The sequence below is a fragment of the Bufo bufo genome, chromosome 9 (genome assembly GCF_905171765.1).
Source record: "Bufo bufo chromosome 9, aBufBuf1.1, whole genome shotgun sequence".
In the NCBI taxonomy this organism is placed as follows: Eukaryota; Metazoa; Chordata; class Amphibia; order Anura; family Bufonidae; genus Bufo; species Bufo bufo.
Window position 1 is genome coordinate 164,735,867 of NC_053397.1, and position 21,017 is coordinate 164,756,883.

A 21,017-nucleotide genomic window follows, 5' to 3' on the forward strand; every position below is an offset into this window, starting at 1 on the left:
TACACATCTGTATAGTCAGTTTAGATACTTTATTCTGGTGAAAGGTCTTCTTTAATTTAATTTTTTATTTGAAAAACTTTTTATTTATTTTTTTACTACATAATTTTTTTGTCCCACTCTGGGACTTCAACTTTTCGTTGGCTGAACCCTGTTGCAATGCATTACAATATATCTATTGTAATGCATTGGCTGTAAGTGTATTACTGCTTCCTGTGAGATTCAGGGGGCTGGATCTCACAGGCTGACAGGGAAGGCATCAGGCTGACGTCCCAGCCATCGTCACAGTAGCGCGGGATCTGTGAGGATACCGCACATGCCACAGTCGGCACGGACTTCGGCAGTGCAAGGGTTAATGCGCTGGCATCAGTGTTTTCACCAATGCAGGTGCATACAGCAGGGGTCCGGCTATCAGTTACTGCCGGACCCCTGCAGCTCCTGTCCCCGCCCGATCAGCGCTCTGTAACTGTACGGCGCTGGGATTTCAGACCCATACATATACGGCGCTGGTATCCTACGGGTTAAGATGCAGAGCTGTCTTTAGAATTGGGCATAAGGCAGAGTCTGAAAGTGAGTAAATGTGTAGTAGCATCATCACTGTTCCTGGTTTCCAGGAGGGTGACTTATAAAAATATATCTATTAGAGAATAGCTTAAAGGGGTTTTATCTTCTGGATGGGTAACTTGCTGTGAGTGAGGACGGAGTTGAGCATGTGCTGTCCTCGACTTTTCCGGTCAGGCTTAGAGTTTGTCGCTACAGCACTAATGATTGACTTCCACTTCATTCAGACTTCTCCTTGGCAGACCCTACAGCTGGGGGAGGAGGGGACGAGGTACGAACGCCCCTTGTTCTAATAATCAGTGGGGGGGTCACAGTACTGAACTCCTAAAAAATTTTAATTTCTTGTACTAACTTAAGTTAGGTGATGCATGTTTTTATCTAAAATACCCCTATAAAGGAGTCTTCGGAGACTTTTAGCTCTGGATAGGTCATCAGTATCTGATTGGTGGGTCACATGGTCCGACACCTTGGACCCTGTGACGTCATGTTCACGTTTTCCTTGCTGATCACGCCCTCCCCACTTTGACAGGGCCAAGCAGTGTAGACATGCTCACGCCTGGCCCGGAAGCTGTACAGCAGTGCGTTTGGCGCACACGGCTGGAGATCGCCAGGCAGATGGAATTTCAAAACAAACTAAATGATTGGGCATTGAAACTCAACATTCTATTAATGTGTAGAGTGAATCTGAATCGCACATCCTCATCCCTATGCTTCTGATATGATCATTGTTTACAAATAATCAGCATTTCTTATGATAAAACATGGCTATACAGCGATGCTATCAATCATTTGCTGTGCACTATAAAGAGGCAATTAGTATACAGTTTGATCAAAGAGCATAGGCCCACTTACCGCGACAAGGTTGCCTCTTATTTAAGTGGGAACCTACTCTAACCATGGCGCGGCTCCGTGCGGCGACCACCGCGCCTCCACACCGCTCCAGCAGGCAATGGGACCCAGCAGCCGCACAGCGGCCCCACTGTACAGTGAGGCCACTTGGGCCCCGGGTCCCATCACTCCACCGGGATGAGGATGTGCGCTTCAGATTCACTCTACACATCAATAGAATTTCCGCTATGATGTCTTTTCTCACCTTCTGAATCAGCACTCCTCCCCATTTTAGCTCAGGTGCTTTTAAATTAGCAGAAGTCTGCAAAGGTTCTATAAATTCCTACCACATCCCAGTTGGAGTTCCTGGGAGGTTGTGAACAGGTGAGCCTTTAGCACCAGTTCACATGCGGCGCTGGACGGCGGCCGTCGCTGCTTCTGTGCCGTGCCGGTGGAGTGATGGGACCCGGGGCCCAGGTGGCCTCACTGTACAGTGGGGCCGCTGTGCGGCTGCTGGGTCCCATTGCCTGCTGGAGCGGTGTGGAGGCGCGGTGGTCGCCGCACGGAGCCGCGCCATGGTTAGAGTGGGTTCCCACTTAAATAAGAGGCAACCTTGTCGCGGTAAGTGGGCCTATGCTCTTTGATCAAACTGTATACTAATTGCCTCTTTATAGTGCACAGCAAATGATTGATAACATTGCTGTATAGCCATGTTTTATCATAAGAAATGCTGATTATTTGTAAACAATGATCATATCAGAAGCATAGGTATGAGGATGTGCGATTCAGATTCACTCTACACATTAATAGAAACTCAACATGCCCGATCCTTCATCACCCTGACAGATCATTAAATGGGACCTCCTCGTGCACATTAACTTGTCGGACAAATCTGCCATTTTTGAGGGTTTGGCAGACAGTAGTGTAATCTGTGTGGAGGCCTTCAGCTTGGTGTGATCTAAGGAGAAGGGGACAAGCTTTCTATACGGCCGGGTTCACATCTGCGTTGTGAACTCTAGCACTGTATCCGACGTACATGCCGGCTTTTAGCCAGACAAAAAAAATGCTACATGCAATATTTTTTGGTCATCATATATGCTGGAAAGTGGCTGGATACGGTGAAATACGGCAGTCTGTTCCTCCATGCAGATGTGAACCCAGCCTACATAAGGTCCAATTGTGCCCAACCTCATAACTACTGAGATCAATGTACAGTCACTGGTGTTGGTAATTCACTTGTCTTCCTGAGGAGTGAGACCATTAAATTTTTTCTGGCAGATAAACACAAGATGGAGAGCACAGGATTGCCTAAAGGCTGCATCTTGTACAAGACGCTTCAGGCTCAAATGCTGGACATGCTGGACATTGAAGGACTACACCCTTTGTATAAGAGGGTGGAGAAGTATTTGGAGGAGTGCCCTGAGGAGCGGTAAGAAGAATTCTGCTGTCCTGATCTGTTGTCTTATCTGATGACCTTTGGGGTCCTTACAGTTCTCAGATTATTTTTTGTGGATAAGAAAACTTGACCATTTCCCTCAGGCCTGGCCGGAAACTGTTATGTAGTCTCATCTGGGGACAACCTGAAAGAGGAGGATTGTCCAGTACATAGAACTAACAGAACACATTAACGTAGCTGCATGTGTGTTGTATGTAGGTTATAAGACACATTCAAATGCTATAGTTCAGGGATACTCAAGTACTTTTTATAAAGGTCCACATACCTGAGGCTGCGTCGGGTGAAGGTCTGAGCCTCAAAAATAAATAAATATATATTTAAGGAGAAAAAAACATCAGCGGGGCCACACCTCTAAGTCCACCTTATCCCCTTTCTGCTGATCACACAGGAAGAGTGCCCCCTTAGTGCCTCCCCACACAGTAAGAATGTCCTCTTAGTGCCACCATCTATAATGATGCCCCTTAGTGCCCCTCAGACATTACGATATTCCTCTAGTGTCCCCCACAGAGTATGATGCCCCCCTCACAGCAGGGTAATCCCTTGGTGCCCCTACACAGTATGATGCTCCTTTAGTAGCCCTGACAGTGTGATGCCTCCTTAGTGCCTCCCCACACAGTATGATGCCCCCTCACAGTAGGATGATCCCTTAACTGCTCCTACGCAGAATGAGGCCCCCAGAACAAAGTGGTGTCCTCTAAGTTCCCCCTCACACAGTATCATGTCCTCTTAGATGCTCCTCGCAGAGTGACGTCCCCATTAAGTGGCTTCCACCCAGTGTAATGTCCCCTTAAGTGGCCCTCATCACAGTATGATGGTCCCTTAAATGGCCCACACAGTATACCCCTTAGATGGACCCCTACACTGGGTTATGCCCCCTTGGATATACTGTCTATAACAATTCTGGAGCAGCTTTTTTTTTTTTATAGAACTCTGTGTTGTGCTGTTCTTTCATTATTTCTTATAGAAGTTTATGAATGAATTGCCCCGGCATACTGTTCAATAAATACTGCCATGGTACTAGTGGAGGCTATGCCCCTGCACACTGTCCAATCAGTACTGCCATGTTACTAGTGGAGGCTATGCCCCTGCACACTGTCCAATCAGTACTGCCATGTTACTAGTGGAGGATATGCCCTGACACACTGTCCAATCAGTACTGCCATGTTACTAGTGGAGGATATGTCCCTGCGCACTGTTCATCAATACTGCCATGTTACTAATGGAGGATATGTCCTGACACACTGTCCAATCAGTACTGCCATGTTACTAATGGAGGATATGCCCTGACACACTGTCCAATCAGTACTGCCATGTTACTAATGGAGGATATGCCCTGACACACTGTCCAATCAGTACTGCCACGTTACTAGTGGAGGATATGTCCCTGCGCACTGTTCATCAGTACTGCCATGTTACTAATGGAGGATATGCCCTGACACACTGTCCAATCAGTACTGCCAGTGTCAGACTGTGCAGGGACGCACCCTCCACTGGTAGTACCCAGCTTGATTTTTATTGGACTGCTGGCAATTTATTCAAAAACTGCTAGAAGGAATAATGGAAGAACAGCACAGCAGAGTCTATAAGAATAATTGTTACATATGAGGAATGTAAGTAGTTACTGAAACAGACCGGTCAGGGGAGGTGACGGCTCCTCCTTCTATGATGACAGAATTATATATAATATGGTTATTATCCTACTGTTAAAGGGCCTGTCCAATCTGAACATTTATGATGCATCCACAGAATACAGTTAAAGATAGATTGGCTTATACCAACCCATAAACCTCAAACTTTACAGAATGGGTTAATTGGGCAGGTTCGCCGCACCGCCTTTTCATGATGGTGATGCTTCCCGTATTCGTGTCCTCAGGAGAAGCCGTCTCGCTTCTCAGTGCAGTCTTAATGGCTTTGAAAGGATTACCCAAAAGTTTTTCCCACAACAAAGCCGCCTAGTTTCTCATTTTTGCCACACCCAGTGAATTTGGAAGAGAAACCACCACGGCTCTAGGAGCGAGATGGGTGTGGGAAGAATATAGCGAAGCAGGAAAGTAGTGCGATCCAAGAAGGAGCCGTGAGCCTGAAATAACAGATGCCATTGTATGTAACACAGACAGTTACCCCCAACACCCCAATAGATGAATAACAATCCTGTATCAATGTTCGCTCTACTCACTGTATGTACAGTTCAGCAGTTCACCACTAGATGGCAGAGCAGCATTATTTTAGAATCTCGTTTTTATTATGTTGGCTACTTACAAAACTAGAGCAAAGTATAGGAAATGTAGACTGTAAATTTCAGAGAGTATTTAGTCATGTCCCCCCCCCCCCATACCCAGCATGGTTTAATAGGATAATAATATGGGCCACATTAAGATTCAGTATTATGTAAGTGAGTTTTAAAATAATGGAGTTGTAGTGTTTTCTAGAAATATAGGGCAGAATTTATCATTAAGAAGAACACATGTCCCCAGACTAGAGGAGGAGTGTAATTTTAAAATAAAATATAATCTTTAATAGATATGCAGTAAAAAAGTGTCCTAACGAACACCAATAGTGTAGTACAAAAATATAATTAAAACTGATAGGGTCCCATTGATAATAGGTCCCCCCGTATTGGTAGTGATCACAAAAAGATCTGAAGTGAATAATATATTGAAACAGGCTTACCAGATCCACTGTAGGTTTGTCTAATCGGATGGGATTTCATGCAGGGGACCGGGTCCAATGAGGTTATTTCAGATGTGATCCCTAGTTAACCCTAGAGAGAAGGGAGGGAACTGATGTGACCCTTCCTATCTACACAGAGCATCCACCCCGAAACGGGCAACCTCGTCGGGATACCTGGCCCTATAAACGGCCAATTCCCTAATCTAAGATCCCTAGTGAATTTATAATTTCAGCCATCGTTATAGTGAAAAAAATAAAGTTAAAGCCCAGGGTTTGACTTTTTAAATGCCTTTTCACCTTAATCTAGGTGCAAGTAGCATTTATAAGTCACCCTTGCCAATAAGGGGCCGGGGGAGGAGCAGTGGGTCTGGCACATTTATGTTTTTGCACCTTTTTTTTGGCATAAGAGGACAGAAATTTACTGCAACTCTGAGCTGCCGTAGATTTCCGTTTAGGCGACTGTTGGTGGATGTGTCTCGTTATAAATTGGGCGCGTCCTCCTGCAGCCCAGGGGATATCATAGACCAGTGTCAAGTGTTAATCTATGATACATTTCCCCCCCGAGTGCAGAGCAAGGCCTCGTTCACCCATATGTACTTGACCTGCTAATGATTTTGGCCTAAAAAAACAAGCGACATATTGCTCAAATACACAAATCTTTATTCCCGTGAGTGAACTACGCCTCCATGACAGTGCTGTGCACCCTGTCGGAAATCCAGGGTGAACCCTTTTACCATTACAGTGAATAATTTTGGAGCTTTGTGATAGAGGATCCATACTGACTGTGGGTGCCCAGACGATTGAGGCTGCGGCTGTATCTCCAGTGCAAGCTTTACCAAACCCACTCTATGCCCAGCTTTACAGTCCACCTTGCTCCATCTCTCAAGGGACTGAAGAACTTCAAATCGGGCTGACAAACCCTGTGTAAATGGCCTGTTGGAGGCGTCTGTACATCCTAGAAGGGTGTCCCTGATTGGGACTTTTTTCCCAAGAGTTAAGACAGACTAGTGCACCCATGTGTTACTTGGGCACTCATTTGTTTGAATGGTCAAGTGCAGTGTAATATTGTCCCTGCAAGATACATGTATAACCAGACATAGCTTCCCCCAGTGATAACCGCTGATCACCAGCGATTAGCCAAGCTGACTTTTATTTAAAAAGATATTGGGGTGATTTATCATGGCCGTATGCCAGTTTTCAGGCATATAAAAGTAGCACGTGCCAGTTTTCGGCCTGTTTCAATATCAACATTTAACCTCCACTACCTGATCCATTTAACAACCTGGCGCACATCACACCAGAAATCTACTTGACCTCCTGGCCGCAATAAATTTCAGCTCTGTTGCTCAGACGGCTTGACATGGGCCACAGTTATTAAGAGGCATGCACCACTTAGGCTGCGTTCTAGAGTTGCACCGGGTATCTCAACCCAATCAATTCTTTTAGGTGTGGCACACGAGGGGTTAATTGCTGTGGTTTGCGGGATTGCATGCCCTGTTATTGAGGCTGGGTATGTGATACCGCCGCCTACACTTGAATTAATGTGTTAATTACATTATATGGTAGCGCAATGCGCCCCCCCTCACCCCATTATTATAAATTATAACCATTGCTGGCGCAGTGCACCCAACAAACTCCCAACCCCCCCCCCCCATCATTGGTGGCACAGGCGCCCCCCCCTTCCCTCATTGTTATATTCATTGGTGGCAGTGGCCACAGGGTCTCCTCCCCTCCTCTTTATTGGTGGCAGTAGCAGTTCCGATCGGTGGGGATCGTGGGGCTCTGATCGGTTACCATGGCAGCTAGGACACTTCTGAAGCCATCCCTGGCTGCCATGGTAAGCTCCCTCTTCTGTGTGCACAAAGCACAGGGCAGCAGGGAGAGTGTAAGATCCTGTTTACCGTAATAGATCTCCATTAGGGTGAATAGGACAAGACTTATAGCCCCTAAGGGGGCTAATAGTAAATAAAAAGTTAAAAAAAACAAAACACCAGAATACTAAAAGTTTAAATTGCCCCCTTTCCCATTTTTACATATAAAATTTAAAAACCATAAAAAAAATAAACCTATTAAATATCGCCATTCCTGAAAAAGTGCGAACTATTAAAATATTGAAAAATATTTCGTATGCGGTGAACGTCGTAACAGAAAAAAAAAAATATCAAAACCGCGCGATTCGAAATTTTTTTTGTCACCTTGTCCCCCCCCAAAAATAGGATAGGAATGTTGGAATTTGGGCCAGATGTTCCATAAAATGCGGCTTGAACGAGACATTTTTGGTGTTTTTTATTTTTTTCGCGTGGTATCGAAATACTTTTTTATGGTATCAAAATTTAATAAAAATTTTGGTATCGTGACATTGGTTGATTTCATTTTCCGCTCTTCTGATCCGTCAGAAGAACAGTAAAAGAAAAAACAGATCCTATTAAAAATATATAAATAAACTGACCCTGTGCATCAGTTGCGCACCTTTTGCATCCATTTTAGTCATTTCTGCCTGAGGTCCGATTTCCGTCTGAAAAACGCATCTCAGATGGAAATGGCTAAAACAGATGCACAGGAACCTGTTTTTATTTTCTGTTCTGATGGATCAGAAGAACGGAAAATGAAATGATGTCAATCCAGCCTTAATTGGGATGCATCTCATACCAGCACATGAGAAATTAAGACCAGTGCACTCAACACCGGAGTTTATACATGTCCTCCATGGTCTTTAGAAGCCGATTCTGTTGTGACCAGCATTGTGTACACCAGTCCTAATAATTGTGGCACATGTTGGGCCTTCCATGCACCAGAATGGAGTCTGCTCCAGTCAGGAGTAGATTTCGGGTATTTTTTGCATTACTTTCTTGGTGCACGTGTTTTAAGTGAGTTGGGCCGCAGAGGTCCCACCCACGCTTTGCCTCCTCACGGCCATCTTTTTTTTTTAAATGACAAGGGTGTCGGAGAAAGCTTAAAGTCTCAAATTTAGTTGCAGACCGGCGACAGAATTTCCAACTTTTCCACGGTAGAAAACTGGCATAGAGCCCTCCTATATCTCCCCAGTTTTACAATTATTCCAACTTCAAGTTGTTGCCCCAGTTTCTAGTGACATGGATAGCTAGCTCCACAGCTGGACATTAAAGATTCAGAACCGCATCAAGTAGCTCCAGTCTTAATGAATCACATGGGAAATAAGTCTCTGCCTTTTTATAAAGATTTGATTCAAGGCAGTACATATAACATTACAATAACCCCAAGATGAAATAACCTAATCTAAAACCACTAGATAAACTTCTTCATGATCATATCTACCATCCAGCGGTCTTTTCCTCCACAGTGTGATGTTCCTTCTCCCCTGGTTCTTCACCTCACCGGACTCTTTGTAGACATTGACTATAATCTGACCTCTCCTGATTAGTGACATCACAGATGATTGTATATTTTGTGCTGGAATGTCTTTGTATGTATCCAAATAAGACAAGTTGGAATATGTCATCGTTCATGGCCGTCCCCTAGTTGTGATATGGATGCTTGGATGTAGACAAGGAACTGGTTCTGTGGGCGATAATGATCCGCTCCTGTCTATCCCATCACAACTGCCTGACATATCCACCTCCATACCTGCGATATACAAACTCAACCATGTGGGGTGAAACGTTGACTATTGATACCAGCACATTGATATAACTTTATATTAACTGTTTATTTCGAGGAAGAAAGTGAATAAGCAATTATACTTATTCACTTTTCTTCCAAATGGGTAATGTGTTGTGGATCATACATGTACCAATGCTCAGCTCTGTATTAAATAAACTATAGTGACTTAAAGGGAACCTGTCAGGTGGGCATGGTGCCTGATCTGTGGGCAGCAGGTTATAGAGCAGGAGGAGCTGAGCAGATTGATATATAGTTTTGAGGAGAGAGATTCTGTATAATTTTGTATTTCATTCATTTAAATTCCTGCTCATTCTGATCTTTAAAGTCCAGGAGACGTCCTATCCGTGACGGACCACCTTCCCCCTATGACAGTGTATACAGAGAGAGCTGTCAATCACTGATAGTGCGTCTCCTTGACTTCAAAGCTCAGAATGAGCAGGACTGTAAATGTATAAAATAAAAGTTGAATCTTCTCCCATAAAATGATATAACCGTCTGCTCAGCTTCTCCTGCCCACAGATCAGACCCCATGTTCCATCTGACAGGTTCCCTGTAATTGACTCTAAGTAGGAAGATGTTATGTGCACATCATATGGTTTGTTTTTATGATTCAATTCCTTTTCAGAAGTACTCTACTCTTGGATGGACCTTATGATGAAACCTTCTTTGAGAGGCTAAAGGATCTTTCACTGGAAGACGATGGCAGTGTGGAGTATGCAGTAACTAAGGTAGGTCAACACGACAAGATTTGAGGTGCATCTCCCAGGTATACACTATAGATTACTAACTGCTGCACCCAACTTTTCCAGAGTCTGATATTGTCCACACCCTCATCTTTTCTCTTCATTCTTTGGTATGTCTGCATTGAACCATTAATGTCTCTTTCCCTGCTGGATTTATGGAGTATTTGTTTACATTGAGTATTTCACCCCTGTATCTGGTCCTCCCTTGATTAGGCCATATGTAGCCCCCTCCCCTCTTGGTCACACCTGATTGAACACTGAGTGGTATAAATCTAAGGCTACTTTCACACTCGCATCTGTTCACAAATCTGTCTTGAACACCATTGAAAGTCAATGGGGGGCGGATCCGTTTTCTATTGTGTCAGTGAAAACTGATTCGTCCCTATGGACTTACATTGTGTGTCAGGACGGATCCGTTTGACTCAGTTTCGTCCGACACGCAGCGTTTTGGTGTCCGCCTCCAAAGCAGAATGGAGAGGAAACGGAGGCAAACTGATGCATTCTGAGCAGACCCTTATCCATTCAGAGCAAAACCGATCCGTTTTGGACCGCTTGTGAGAGCCCTGAACGGATCTCAGACGGAAACCAAAACTCCAGTGTGAAAGTAGCCAAAGTCCTTGGGTCTTTTCAACATGCAACACCTTTCAAGTGCAACTCTTTAAGTGCGGACCAAATTTAATTAAAGACATGGTTAATGCAAACCATGTTTCTATCTTTCATCTTACTTATCCCACTTTTCCATCACCTCCTGAAATCCCCCTACATCCATTCACCGAGGAAGGAACTATTCATCTCTCCCTCCATCTTACCTTCTCACCTGACCGCTTGCACAAACCTGTTTGGCAACATAAAACACTTCCTTCCCAAACACACACAGATACCTGCTGCCCTTGCTTATTCTCACCTACTAACACTTTCTCTGCTTCTTCTTATTGCTGTTGATATCTCTCCAAATCCAGGCCCTCCTCAGCAAATCCCCACTATCACCTCTACATCCTACTAAAAATCTCCTTCTACAAATTTCTGCAACCCCTTAAGGCTCCAATTGCGGACAAGTATAGGCAGTTCTATGGGGGGTGCCGGCCGGTTGTATTGCAGATCCGCAATACACCACAGACATGTGAATGGACCCTAAACCATTCCTCTGACCCCTGCTCCTTTGGTTCCTCTTGCAGGAGCATTATGGAATGCATGCTCTGTCTGTAAAAAACTGTCCTACATTCATGACCTCTTCATCTCTCCAAAACTTTCCTTTCTGGGTCTCACAGAAACATGGCTGACACCCTCTGACACCTCTTCCCCTGCTGCACTCTCTTATAGCGGTTTTCATTTCACTCACACACCCCGCCCTGGCTGCAGACATGGTGGAGGAGTTGGTCTTCTTCTATCAGACACCTGTTCCTACAGCCCAACTCCACTGCCACCCTCCATTACGCTCACTTCATTTGAAGTACACTCTGTTCGCATCTACTCTCCCTCCAACCTCCAAGTAGCTGTCATTTACCCCCCCCCAGGCCCAGCCACCATCTTTCTTGACCACTTTAACACATGGCTACTACACTTTCTCTCTGCCGACATCCCCACTATCATAATGGGTGACTTCAACATCCCTATTGACACCTGCCACTCGGCCGCCTCTAAACTCCTGTCACTCTCTTCGTCCTTCGGCCTCTCACAGTGGTCTTCCGCTCCCACCCACAGAGATGGTCACACTCTGGATCTTATCTTTACCCGCCTCTGCTCCCTATCTAACCTTTCTAATTCGCCTCTCCCCCTATCCGACCACAACCTACTCACCTTCTCTTCACTCGTCTCTTCTGCTGCTCCCCCGGTCCACACACTACCACACCCTTACAGGAACCTTAAACATCTCGACTTTCACTTGCTCTCTGACTCTCTTCTTCCACTCTCCATTTGTTTCCTCCAAGACCCAGATGCTGCCACCACCCTTTATAACACCACAATAAGTACAACTCTGACCATTGTTGTCCCCCTCAAACACAATAAAACCTGAAAAATCAACAGACAACCTGGCACACCAACCTGACCAAAAAACTCCAGGGCTGCTGAGCGGCGATGGAAGAAATCCAATTCTAAGGATCACTTCACCGCATACAAGCAATCCCTCCTCATTTTCAAATCCTAACTTGCTGATGCAAAACAGGCGACTTCTCATCTCTCATATCTTACCTGGCTCACAGCCCTAAACAACTTTTTAACACTTTTAACTCCCTTCACTTCGTCCCCCAGCGCCCCACCCTCTCCTCTCATCTGAGGACTTTGCCGCATACTTCAAACAAAAGATTGTCAACATTAGAGAAAGCTTCAGTACACGTTCCCACAGACCCTCTACACAACTGCTGAGTCCTCTTCTCCCAAAACCCGCTTCTCCACCATTACAGAAGAAAAACTCTCCACTCTACTCTCCAGGTCACATCTCACCACCTGTGCACTTGACCCAATCCCATCCCACCTCATCCCTAACCTCACCACAGTGTTTATCCCAGCCTTAACTCATTTATTCAACCTATCACTTACCTCTGGTGTCTTCCCCTCTGCTTTTTAAACATGCTAGCATTACACCCATCCTCAAAGTCTTCACTTGACCCATCTGATTTGTTCAGTTATCGCCCCATATCACTACTTCCATTTGCCTCAAAACTACTTGAGCAACATGTCCATTCAGAACTGTCCTCTTACCTCTCCTCCTGCTCCCTCTTTGACCGCCTACAATCTGGCTTCCGACCCCACCACTCGACCGAGACTGCCCTTACCAAAGTCACCACTGACCTACTAACAGCCAAAACCAGAAAACATTACTCTGTCTTCCTTCTCCTTGACCTGTCCTCTGCCTTTGACACTGTCGATCACTCCCTTCTGTTACAAACTCTCTCATCTCTTGGCATCACTGACCTGGCCCTCTCCTGGATCACATCATACCTCACAGAAAGGACATTTCGCTTCTCCCACTCCCACTCCCGCACCACCTCCACGTCTCATCCCTCTCTGTTGGTGTCCCGCAATGCTCTGTCCTAGGACCCCTGCTCTTCTCTATCTACACTTTTGGCCTGGGACAGCTCATAGTCCCATGGCTTTCAGTATCAATTTTATGCTGACGACACACAAATCTACCTCTCTGGCCCAGACATCACCACCCTATTAACCAGAATCCCACAATGCCTATTTTCCATATCCTCCTTCTTCTCTCGCTTTCTAAAACTTAACATGGATAAAACAGAATTCATCAACCCCCCCAACAGACCTATCTATCACAATCAATGGCTGCACACTCTCCCAGGTCAACTAAGTCCGCTGCCTTGGAGTGACCTTGGATTCTGCCCTCTCCTTCCGACCACACATTCAAGCCCTTTCCACCACCTGCCGCCTCCAACTCAAAAATGATAGGGAGAAGGATTGCGCTGCAAGAGAAGATTCTTTTAAATATTCCTATTATCTTCTCAAATTCTGAAAATTCTTCAGTTAGATGGACCACATTCAATAACTTTCAACAGTTGCATGGAAACCTAAAATGCAGTGAAAAAAAACGCACTATGGTGTAGTATGTTCCAAACACCAATCGCATCGGATGTATGCCATATACTCAAAAGGATCACTCATACTGCGCACAGAAAGACCGGTGTGTCTTCAATCAAGGAGCTCTAGTTGTAAGACCAGCAAGGACCAGGAGCCGCTTATTAGGAGATGTTTGGTCTGAACTCCGATCTCCTAATAAGCGGCTCCTGGTCCTTGGTTTTTTTTCACTGCATTTTAGGTTTCCATGCAACTGTTGAAAGTTATTGAATGTGGTCCATCTAACTGAAGAATTTTCCGAATTTGAGAAGATAATAGGAATATTTAAAAGAATCTTCTCTTGCAGCGCAATCCTTCTCCCTATCATTTATTCTACGGACTTTTTTCCCACATTGTCTTGGGATTTGCAGCGCTTGAGGGGACTGATTTCCTACGCAGAGACATTGTGTTTTTATTCCAACTCAAAAATATCTCCCGCATCCGCGCTTTCCTCAACTTTTGAGTCTGCGAAACTAATTGTACATGCCCTCATCATCTCCTGCCTAGACTACTGCTCCATTCTCCTCTGTGGCCTTCCATCTTGCACTCACGCACCCCTCCAATCTATCCTCAACTCTGCTGCACGACTGATCCACCTCTCACTCTGTTAGTATTTTGAACTGAATTCGTTGGGCAATGGGGAGCCAGTGAAGAGATTGGCAGAGGGGAGAGGCAGAGGAGTAACAAATACATACAAGGCTGTCCACAACCTGTCCCATCCCTATATCTCTGAGCTACTTTCCCGATACATCCCCACACGCAATCTCCGATCCTCACAATCGCCTCCAAGATTTCTCCCGTGCATCCCCCATTCTCTAGAACTAGCTACCCCGACAGTGGAATCCTTCAAAAGACACCTAAAAACCCACCTCTTCAGACAAGCCTACAACCAGTGACCCTGCTGCCTCTATACCGCCATGACCAGCTTCACCTGCACCTACTGTGTCCTTCTCCCATACCATGTAGATTGTAAGCCCTCACGTGCAGGGCCCTCTTTCCTTCTGTACCAGTTTGTAACCCGTCTTGTTTATGATTAGTGCAATTGTCTGTATTATGTATGTATACCTCTTCTCATATGTACAGCGCTATGGAATGAATGGCGCTTTAATAATAATTTATATTAATAATAAATTGGAAATGACAATATTCCCATTTCAACCATTCATGGCTAAGTCTGGATTGGCCATCTTATGCGGCGGCCAGTATTGCGGAAATAGCTGAGCGGGCTGTGTTATGCTATTTCCGGAACACCTATAGAAGTGAAGAGACGCTACAGAACTAGGGCTAGCATAGTGAGATTCTGTAGCACAGCAAGCTGTGCCATTTTTGTAACTCTCATGCACTTTTATGAAAGTTACAGAAACTTTGTCGCACAGCCCGCACAACTGTTCCCATAACTACAGAAATAGCCGCAGCTGTGGAATAATTCTTCATAAATGTCATTAATGTAAATGGTAGAAAGACCCCTATGGGGTATAGTAGATAAAATCTACAGACAATGATGTGGGTGCTTTTTTTTTTCTACTATAAAGTAGAGCCTAGGCTCTCAACCTCTGCTACATGCTCTCTTAACAGCAGTGATGTGTGAGCCCTGGGGAAGGCTTTTTATATATGACTGTTTTTTTAAGGTCTGCATTTCAGTTCCCCAATATTTGTTGGGTTGACAACCTGTACTCTAGGTCCAACGCTATGATCATACCCTGTTCTGTGTCCAGTGAAAGTCTACTTTAATTTGACAAGGGATACTTAAAAATACTGGAGTACTTTGGAAGCATTGGCGCACATGCCCATAAACCCGACTTTCCACACAACCTGAATCTTGCATGTGCCTTCCTTTTTTCAGATTCAGCAATACCGAGTAGCCATGACAGCCAAGGACTGTTCAGTGATGATTGCACTTTCCCCCACTGGTCAGGAAGAATGGTAAGAGCATATCAGTCACATTTTTATATAGCTGTGTAAGTATTAAAGGGGTTATCCAACTTTTAGACTATTGGTCACGTGGCCTAGGCATACCTCAGTTCCTTTCACTTGAATGGGGCTGAGCTGTGCCTAGGCTATGTGACCAGTGGTCGTGACATTACTGGGCTAGGGTAAGCTGTAAGAAGGCCACAGCTCTCACAGGAGTGCTGGGGCCTTCTCAAATAGCTGATTGGCGGAGGTCCTGGGTGTCAGAGTCCCACCAATCAGATGCTGATGACCTATCTAGAGGAATTAGATAACCCCCTTTTAATCTGACTGCCTCAGGTCACATAGATGCTGAGTGATACAGGGGTCCATTATTTGGGGGAAGTAGTACACTAGTGATTACCAGCAGATATGATCTTGTCCTTGATTAGTGGAGGTCCAAGCTGTCTACTATCGTGGCATCTACAAGACCATTGTGAACACTTGGCACCACTGATTGGAGGAGAGCATCTGACTGGTTACAGAGCACAGTTAGGTGGTCTGGTTTACTTTGGGTGTCTCACCTTTTTTAATAGCCTTGGTGGCCACCATAGGGAAGTGATCAATTTTAAGAACTGTTAAATTCAGTACAGTTGCAATAGAACTCAACTGCAGCTGATTGTAAAGAATCGACCTTAGACTCAAGGACAATAGACCTTGTCCTTGTTTTTACTACCTGGAATCGGAACATTCAGTCTCGTATCAGACATTAAGGTTCTCAGTGTATAGATGGTTGATATAGGTTTGGTATTGGTATGCCCTCAGCCTTCATCTACTTGCATTACTTCTATTTGTGGCCTTTTGTTTCAGCTTTGATTCAAGACCTTTAATAAAAACCTCAAGATCCAGCTTCATGTATTCAGTTTCCATCTTGGACTTGGATTTAAAGCCCTATGAGAACATACCCTACCAGTACAGTCGGGACAGTAAGATTGTAAACCATTACCTAAAAAGCATCCAGACCCGAGAGGAGCCGAGCACATCGCTCATCTTTCCAGAAAGTGAAGAGTGCACCCTGCTCTTGCACCAAGTATAGTTTAAGGATAATTCTTTTTTATTTGTGAGCGCTGAATGCTGCTGTCATCCTGTCACTTTGTCTTGCTGATCGGGCATGCAGGGCAGAGCGCCACAATTATTAATTTTGAAAAGTGAATTTTTGTGAACCATGACCAGGAAAGGGAATATCACTCATTGCTGCATGGTGCAACCTGTAAATAAAGTTTTTGCTTCTCTTGTTGGTTTGATACATGAAGACAACCTACAACATATTTGTATTTAAAATTTATAAGATTTCCAAACCTTTGTATACGGAGAACAGACCTGCTACCATTAACTAGACGATTCCTGGTCCTTTGCATTCATTTTGCTGCTTTCATATAGAGTGCCTAAGGGGAGGTCCAGGCATATGTCTAACTGAGCCTTATGCAAAGGTCTGTGCTGTATCTGGGTAAGGACTTGTAGGAATCTCATTACAGGCTGTGGTTTTTTATAATGTGCAATGCAAACAGATAGAATTTCCTTAATGTGTATAGGCCATTAAAGCCAATACTGTTTCCATTCTCCGTTCCAGAGATGGTTTGTCGTCTGCTGACGTCCTATAGATTGTCATGTGAAAAAGCAGAACTACGTCCAAAAACCTCTATTATTGTTCTTGTATTCCTAATGAGTTTTTTTTTTTTTTTAGCTTAATTATTAAATAATTTATTAGATGTCTATTTTACAGTTCACTGGAAAGTCCCTCTAAAGCATTAGAATCCCTGATTCACTGAATTTACTTAATGTTCCACTGAGGACATGTGATGTTGGAGGCAGCAGTGAGACGTCTATTGGGAATTGGTGAACTCCCTTCTTGTATTAGAGTAGTTACAGACTCTCACGTGCTGCACTTCAATATAGGAGACGCTTATTTTTGGGCTGTATTGTGCTGCCCCCAGTTAGGTGCTAATTGTATTTGAAGACTTGAAGTTTTAGCTCAATTATTCAAATATTAAAGGGTTCGCCCGGGAATAGGAGTCTGAGTTGTGCCCTACAGCTTAACCTCTTTGAAGTGAACAGAGCCTATAGACATGGGCGGTGCTGCTGTGGGCGCACAATAGCTTCTTTCTTATCCTGGACAAACCCTTTAATGCCGGAGGACTGCTCATATAACACTGTATTATACATGGATCTCTGCCATTATTATTTTTTTAATCACTGCTGTGTCTACACGTTAGGTTTTAGGTGTACGCCTATATCACGCCTTCACAGCTATTCTGTATTTTCTATTAAAGAACCACTAACCTCTACAAATGTGAAACATAATTCTAATAATGTTCACTGTGCCAGGCAGTCTGTATAAGCCTACAGTGACCTGTGACACTTTTTGCCGCTTTTCAGGATTCACAGTAAAGTTAACATGATAAAGATTTTGACCCAAAATGTACAATTAGTCATCTATTGGTAAATAAGTCACTAAAGGGGATCTGTCGGCAGTTTTGACCATGCTAAACTGCTGACAGCAATAGGTAGTGGCTGGCGAGAGCAGTTAATATGTACCATGTAGAGCAGTGGCCCCCAACTTTTTTTTGCACAATGGACCAGTTTCATGCAAGACGATTTTCCCAGGGACCGGGTGGGGGGGTTCTGGGACAGGCAGGGCTTAGGGGTGCTGGTCGGCGCTGACTGATGTGCGATTAATATAATACACCATTTTGAGGGTCAAACACACTTTGTGCTGGGCACCTATGAAAAAAGAGGCAGAGCAGGCAGAGAGAGGCTGAGGACAGCAGCAGCCATTTCAGTCAGATTAGAGCCAAATGGCGGCTGCTGATGGCCTCAGTGAGTCTCTCTGCTGCTCTGAGTTCCTCTCACTCACATCCCACTACCCTGCCCTGCCGCCCCTCAACATCCATTAAAATTTACTATTGCTGGAGCTTTGGCTGCTGCTAGTCCTCCTCCTTGCTGCTTTCTTAGTTGCCACAATGACACTTCTAATCTGCAGCTGCCCACAGACCCAGCCGAAGCTGTGCTGGCACTGAGAAGACTGGGGACGGGCACATCGGCTCTGGTGGGGATAAAGCACTGCCGCTTGGAGCCCTCCTCTCTTCCACTGTGGCGCTGATGGCGGCGGGACCAACCCAGCTGTTAGAGTCTGCAGCAGGCTGCTGCAGATATGTAATTTGCTATTACTGTGGCGCAATCACGATGTCAGCGATGGGCTCTTTTGCCGCGCCCGGCAAACAATCTTCCAGGGCCCGGCCCTGGGCAGCTGCCCGGTGGTTGGGGACCACTGATGTAGAGCTTTTATCATGAGTACTGTGAATATGAAATTTTATTCTGCTCCTGCATGTACACTGGAGATGAAGCTTTAAGCCTCATTCACATTTGACGTCTATGGAAAATCCGTCCAGGTTTCATCTGTGTTTGGTCTGTGTGTCCATTTTATGCCCCCTGTGGGTCATCTGTATTCCAAGGAGACACTAATCAGCTGAAAATTTATTTCCAGAGCATCATCTGCTACTGATCCGTGAAAAACCACTGGCAGAACACTGATGTCATACGTGTTGTGCAAGTGGTTTTTCACGCCCATAGACTTTGATGGGCGTGTTTGGCCCGCATCACGGACCAAAGTAGTGCATGTCTCCATGATTCATTCACTGACCCACATTCAGTGGAAGACCATGTGTGAACAAACGCATTAAAATCAATGGGTACGTGTGCTGTGGAGAACATGAACATCACAGGTCCGTGATTCACTGAAGTGTGAATGAGCCTTTACTTTGAAGTGCTCCCTGCATTGAGCTGCTTCACAGCCCCTCCCCTCTGAGTGACAGCTGTAGTGGTCTTCTGGTTGGCTGCTACAGCTGTCACTCAGCAGAAGGGACGAGCTGTGAAGCAGCTTAATGCAGAGAGCATTTCACAGGAAAGCTCTGCCTCCAGGGCACTTGAAGGAGCAGAACCTGGCAGAATAAATGTTCATATTCACACTACTCAAGATAATAAAAGCTTGGTTTGTACTGCTCTACCCAGCCATACCTAGCATGGTTAAAACTTCTGCCATATTCCCTTTATCAAAACTGGGCTTTTTTTTTATTTTTTATTCTTTTTTTTTTTTTCATGTTTTGTTGTGCAGTTGTATTGGTTGTTACCCTTGAGTTTGCTTCTTAGAGACTAGTTTCTCGACCTAGAATAAAGCGATAATCTAAAGAAAGATGGCTAAAAAGCCAATAGCTGTAAATCAATAGTGATAAAAATTAAAAAAACTGAAAAATTCTGGTTTGCTAATAAATGGCCATTTTTAGGCTAGATTTTCATGCAGTGACCACAGGGTGGTAGTGTGCGTCGTGGTGCTGCAAAATGACATTGGTTTGCTGTGGGCATACTACTGCCACGTGGCCACTGCATGAGAACCCAGCCTTCTTTCTTAGTTGAAGTCCTATTTAATAGTGTATGTCTGGCCACCTTACCCTACTGCCACAACTATCTCGTGCTGCTATTTTAGCATTTGTGTATGGCTAAAAGATACTGCTTTCATCCTTCCACCTCTAGTTTGAACGGGGTCATCTCTTTGCCCCAAAACACCAAATTCTCTTTTTTAGCCAAAACTTCTTGAATTTGAGAAACAGCAGTTTGCTTGCAGAAGTGATGTGAGTAGACAGCAGTGTATCCTGCTCTGCACCTTCTGTATATGTGAATTGCTTCTGCTGGCGATGAGTGATATGGCGAGTGACTGTGTATAAGGGAATTGAATGGATTTTATTCATAGGCCTCTTTCACACAAGCGTGACGGATTGGCTCCGGATGCGTCCAGTGAAACTCGCACCATTTTGCAAGCAAGTTCATCAGTTTTGACTGTGATTGCGTTCAGCTCAGTTTTTTCCGCGCGGATGCAATCTGTTTTGATGCTGAAGGTTTACAAACAACAGCAACCATCAGTGAAAAACGCATTGCATACGGATGCAGTCCGAGGCCCGTTCACTTATGTGGGGCCAGGGCTGCGTGAAAAATTGAGAATATAGAACATGCTACGATTTTCATGCAACGCAGAACAGACCTGTAATGAATAGGTCAGGATTCAGTGCAGGTGCCATGTGTTCACTTCACGCATCGCACGGAAAACTCGCTCGTGTCAAAGGGGTCGTTGGGTTCTACACATTGCAGGTACTTTTACTTTTTTTTTTGTAATTGTTGCTGATGATGGCTTTTTAGGTTCACACGGCATGATCTGTCCACTGCTTGCTGCTACAATGCTCTCTGCGTAATTAAGACACAAATAATTACTCTTAATATCTCAAGCCTGTAAATTCAGTTCAGCCCACGGTATAGTCACTGCATTGTATCCTGGTGTGTCTCTAAGCTCTTTCATATAAGGGAGACACGCAAACATTGTCTGGGATAGGAAAGGCATCCATCTTTGTTTTCTAGCAGTGGTAAGCAGGTTCTGTCATAGAGTAATGAGAGCCTATATCTATTCCCTGTGACAATGCAGGTAAAAACGGTGCCTAGTGATGCTATTATTTATTTTAATTTTTATTTCTGCAAGTTGTATTATTCCAATTGTATTTGTGGGCATATAGTAATTATTAGGGATGAACGAATTTCATATTTTTAAATTCGTATTCGGTTCA

The 21,017-nt window shown here is 44.6% G+C and overlaps 1 protein-coding gene across 2 annotated transcripts in view; it reads left to right on the top strand.

The window, feature by feature from the left end:
• Positions 1-18,082, top strand: part of IPPK (inositol-pentakisphosphate 2-kinase) — a 132,988-nt gene extending 114,906 nt beyond the window's left edge. Inside the window, exons 10-13 of one of the 2 annotated variants that reach the window (XM_040407391.1) lie at positions 2,665-2,815; positions 9,777-9,879; positions 15,308-15,387; positions 16,222-18,082. In XM_040407391.1, coding sequence (XP_040263325.1) covers positions 2,665-2,815; positions 9,777-9,879; positions 15,308-15,387; positions 16,222-16,447 — 560 coding nt within the window. In that variant the 3' untranslated portion in view covers positions 16,448-18,082. The remainder of the gene's footprint in view (positions 1-2,664; positions 2,816-9,776; positions 9,880-15,307; positions 15,388-16,221) is intronic. The other variant, XM_040407392.1, reaches the window with a different exon arrangement.
• Positions 18,083-21,017: the final 2,935 nt, after the last annotated feature.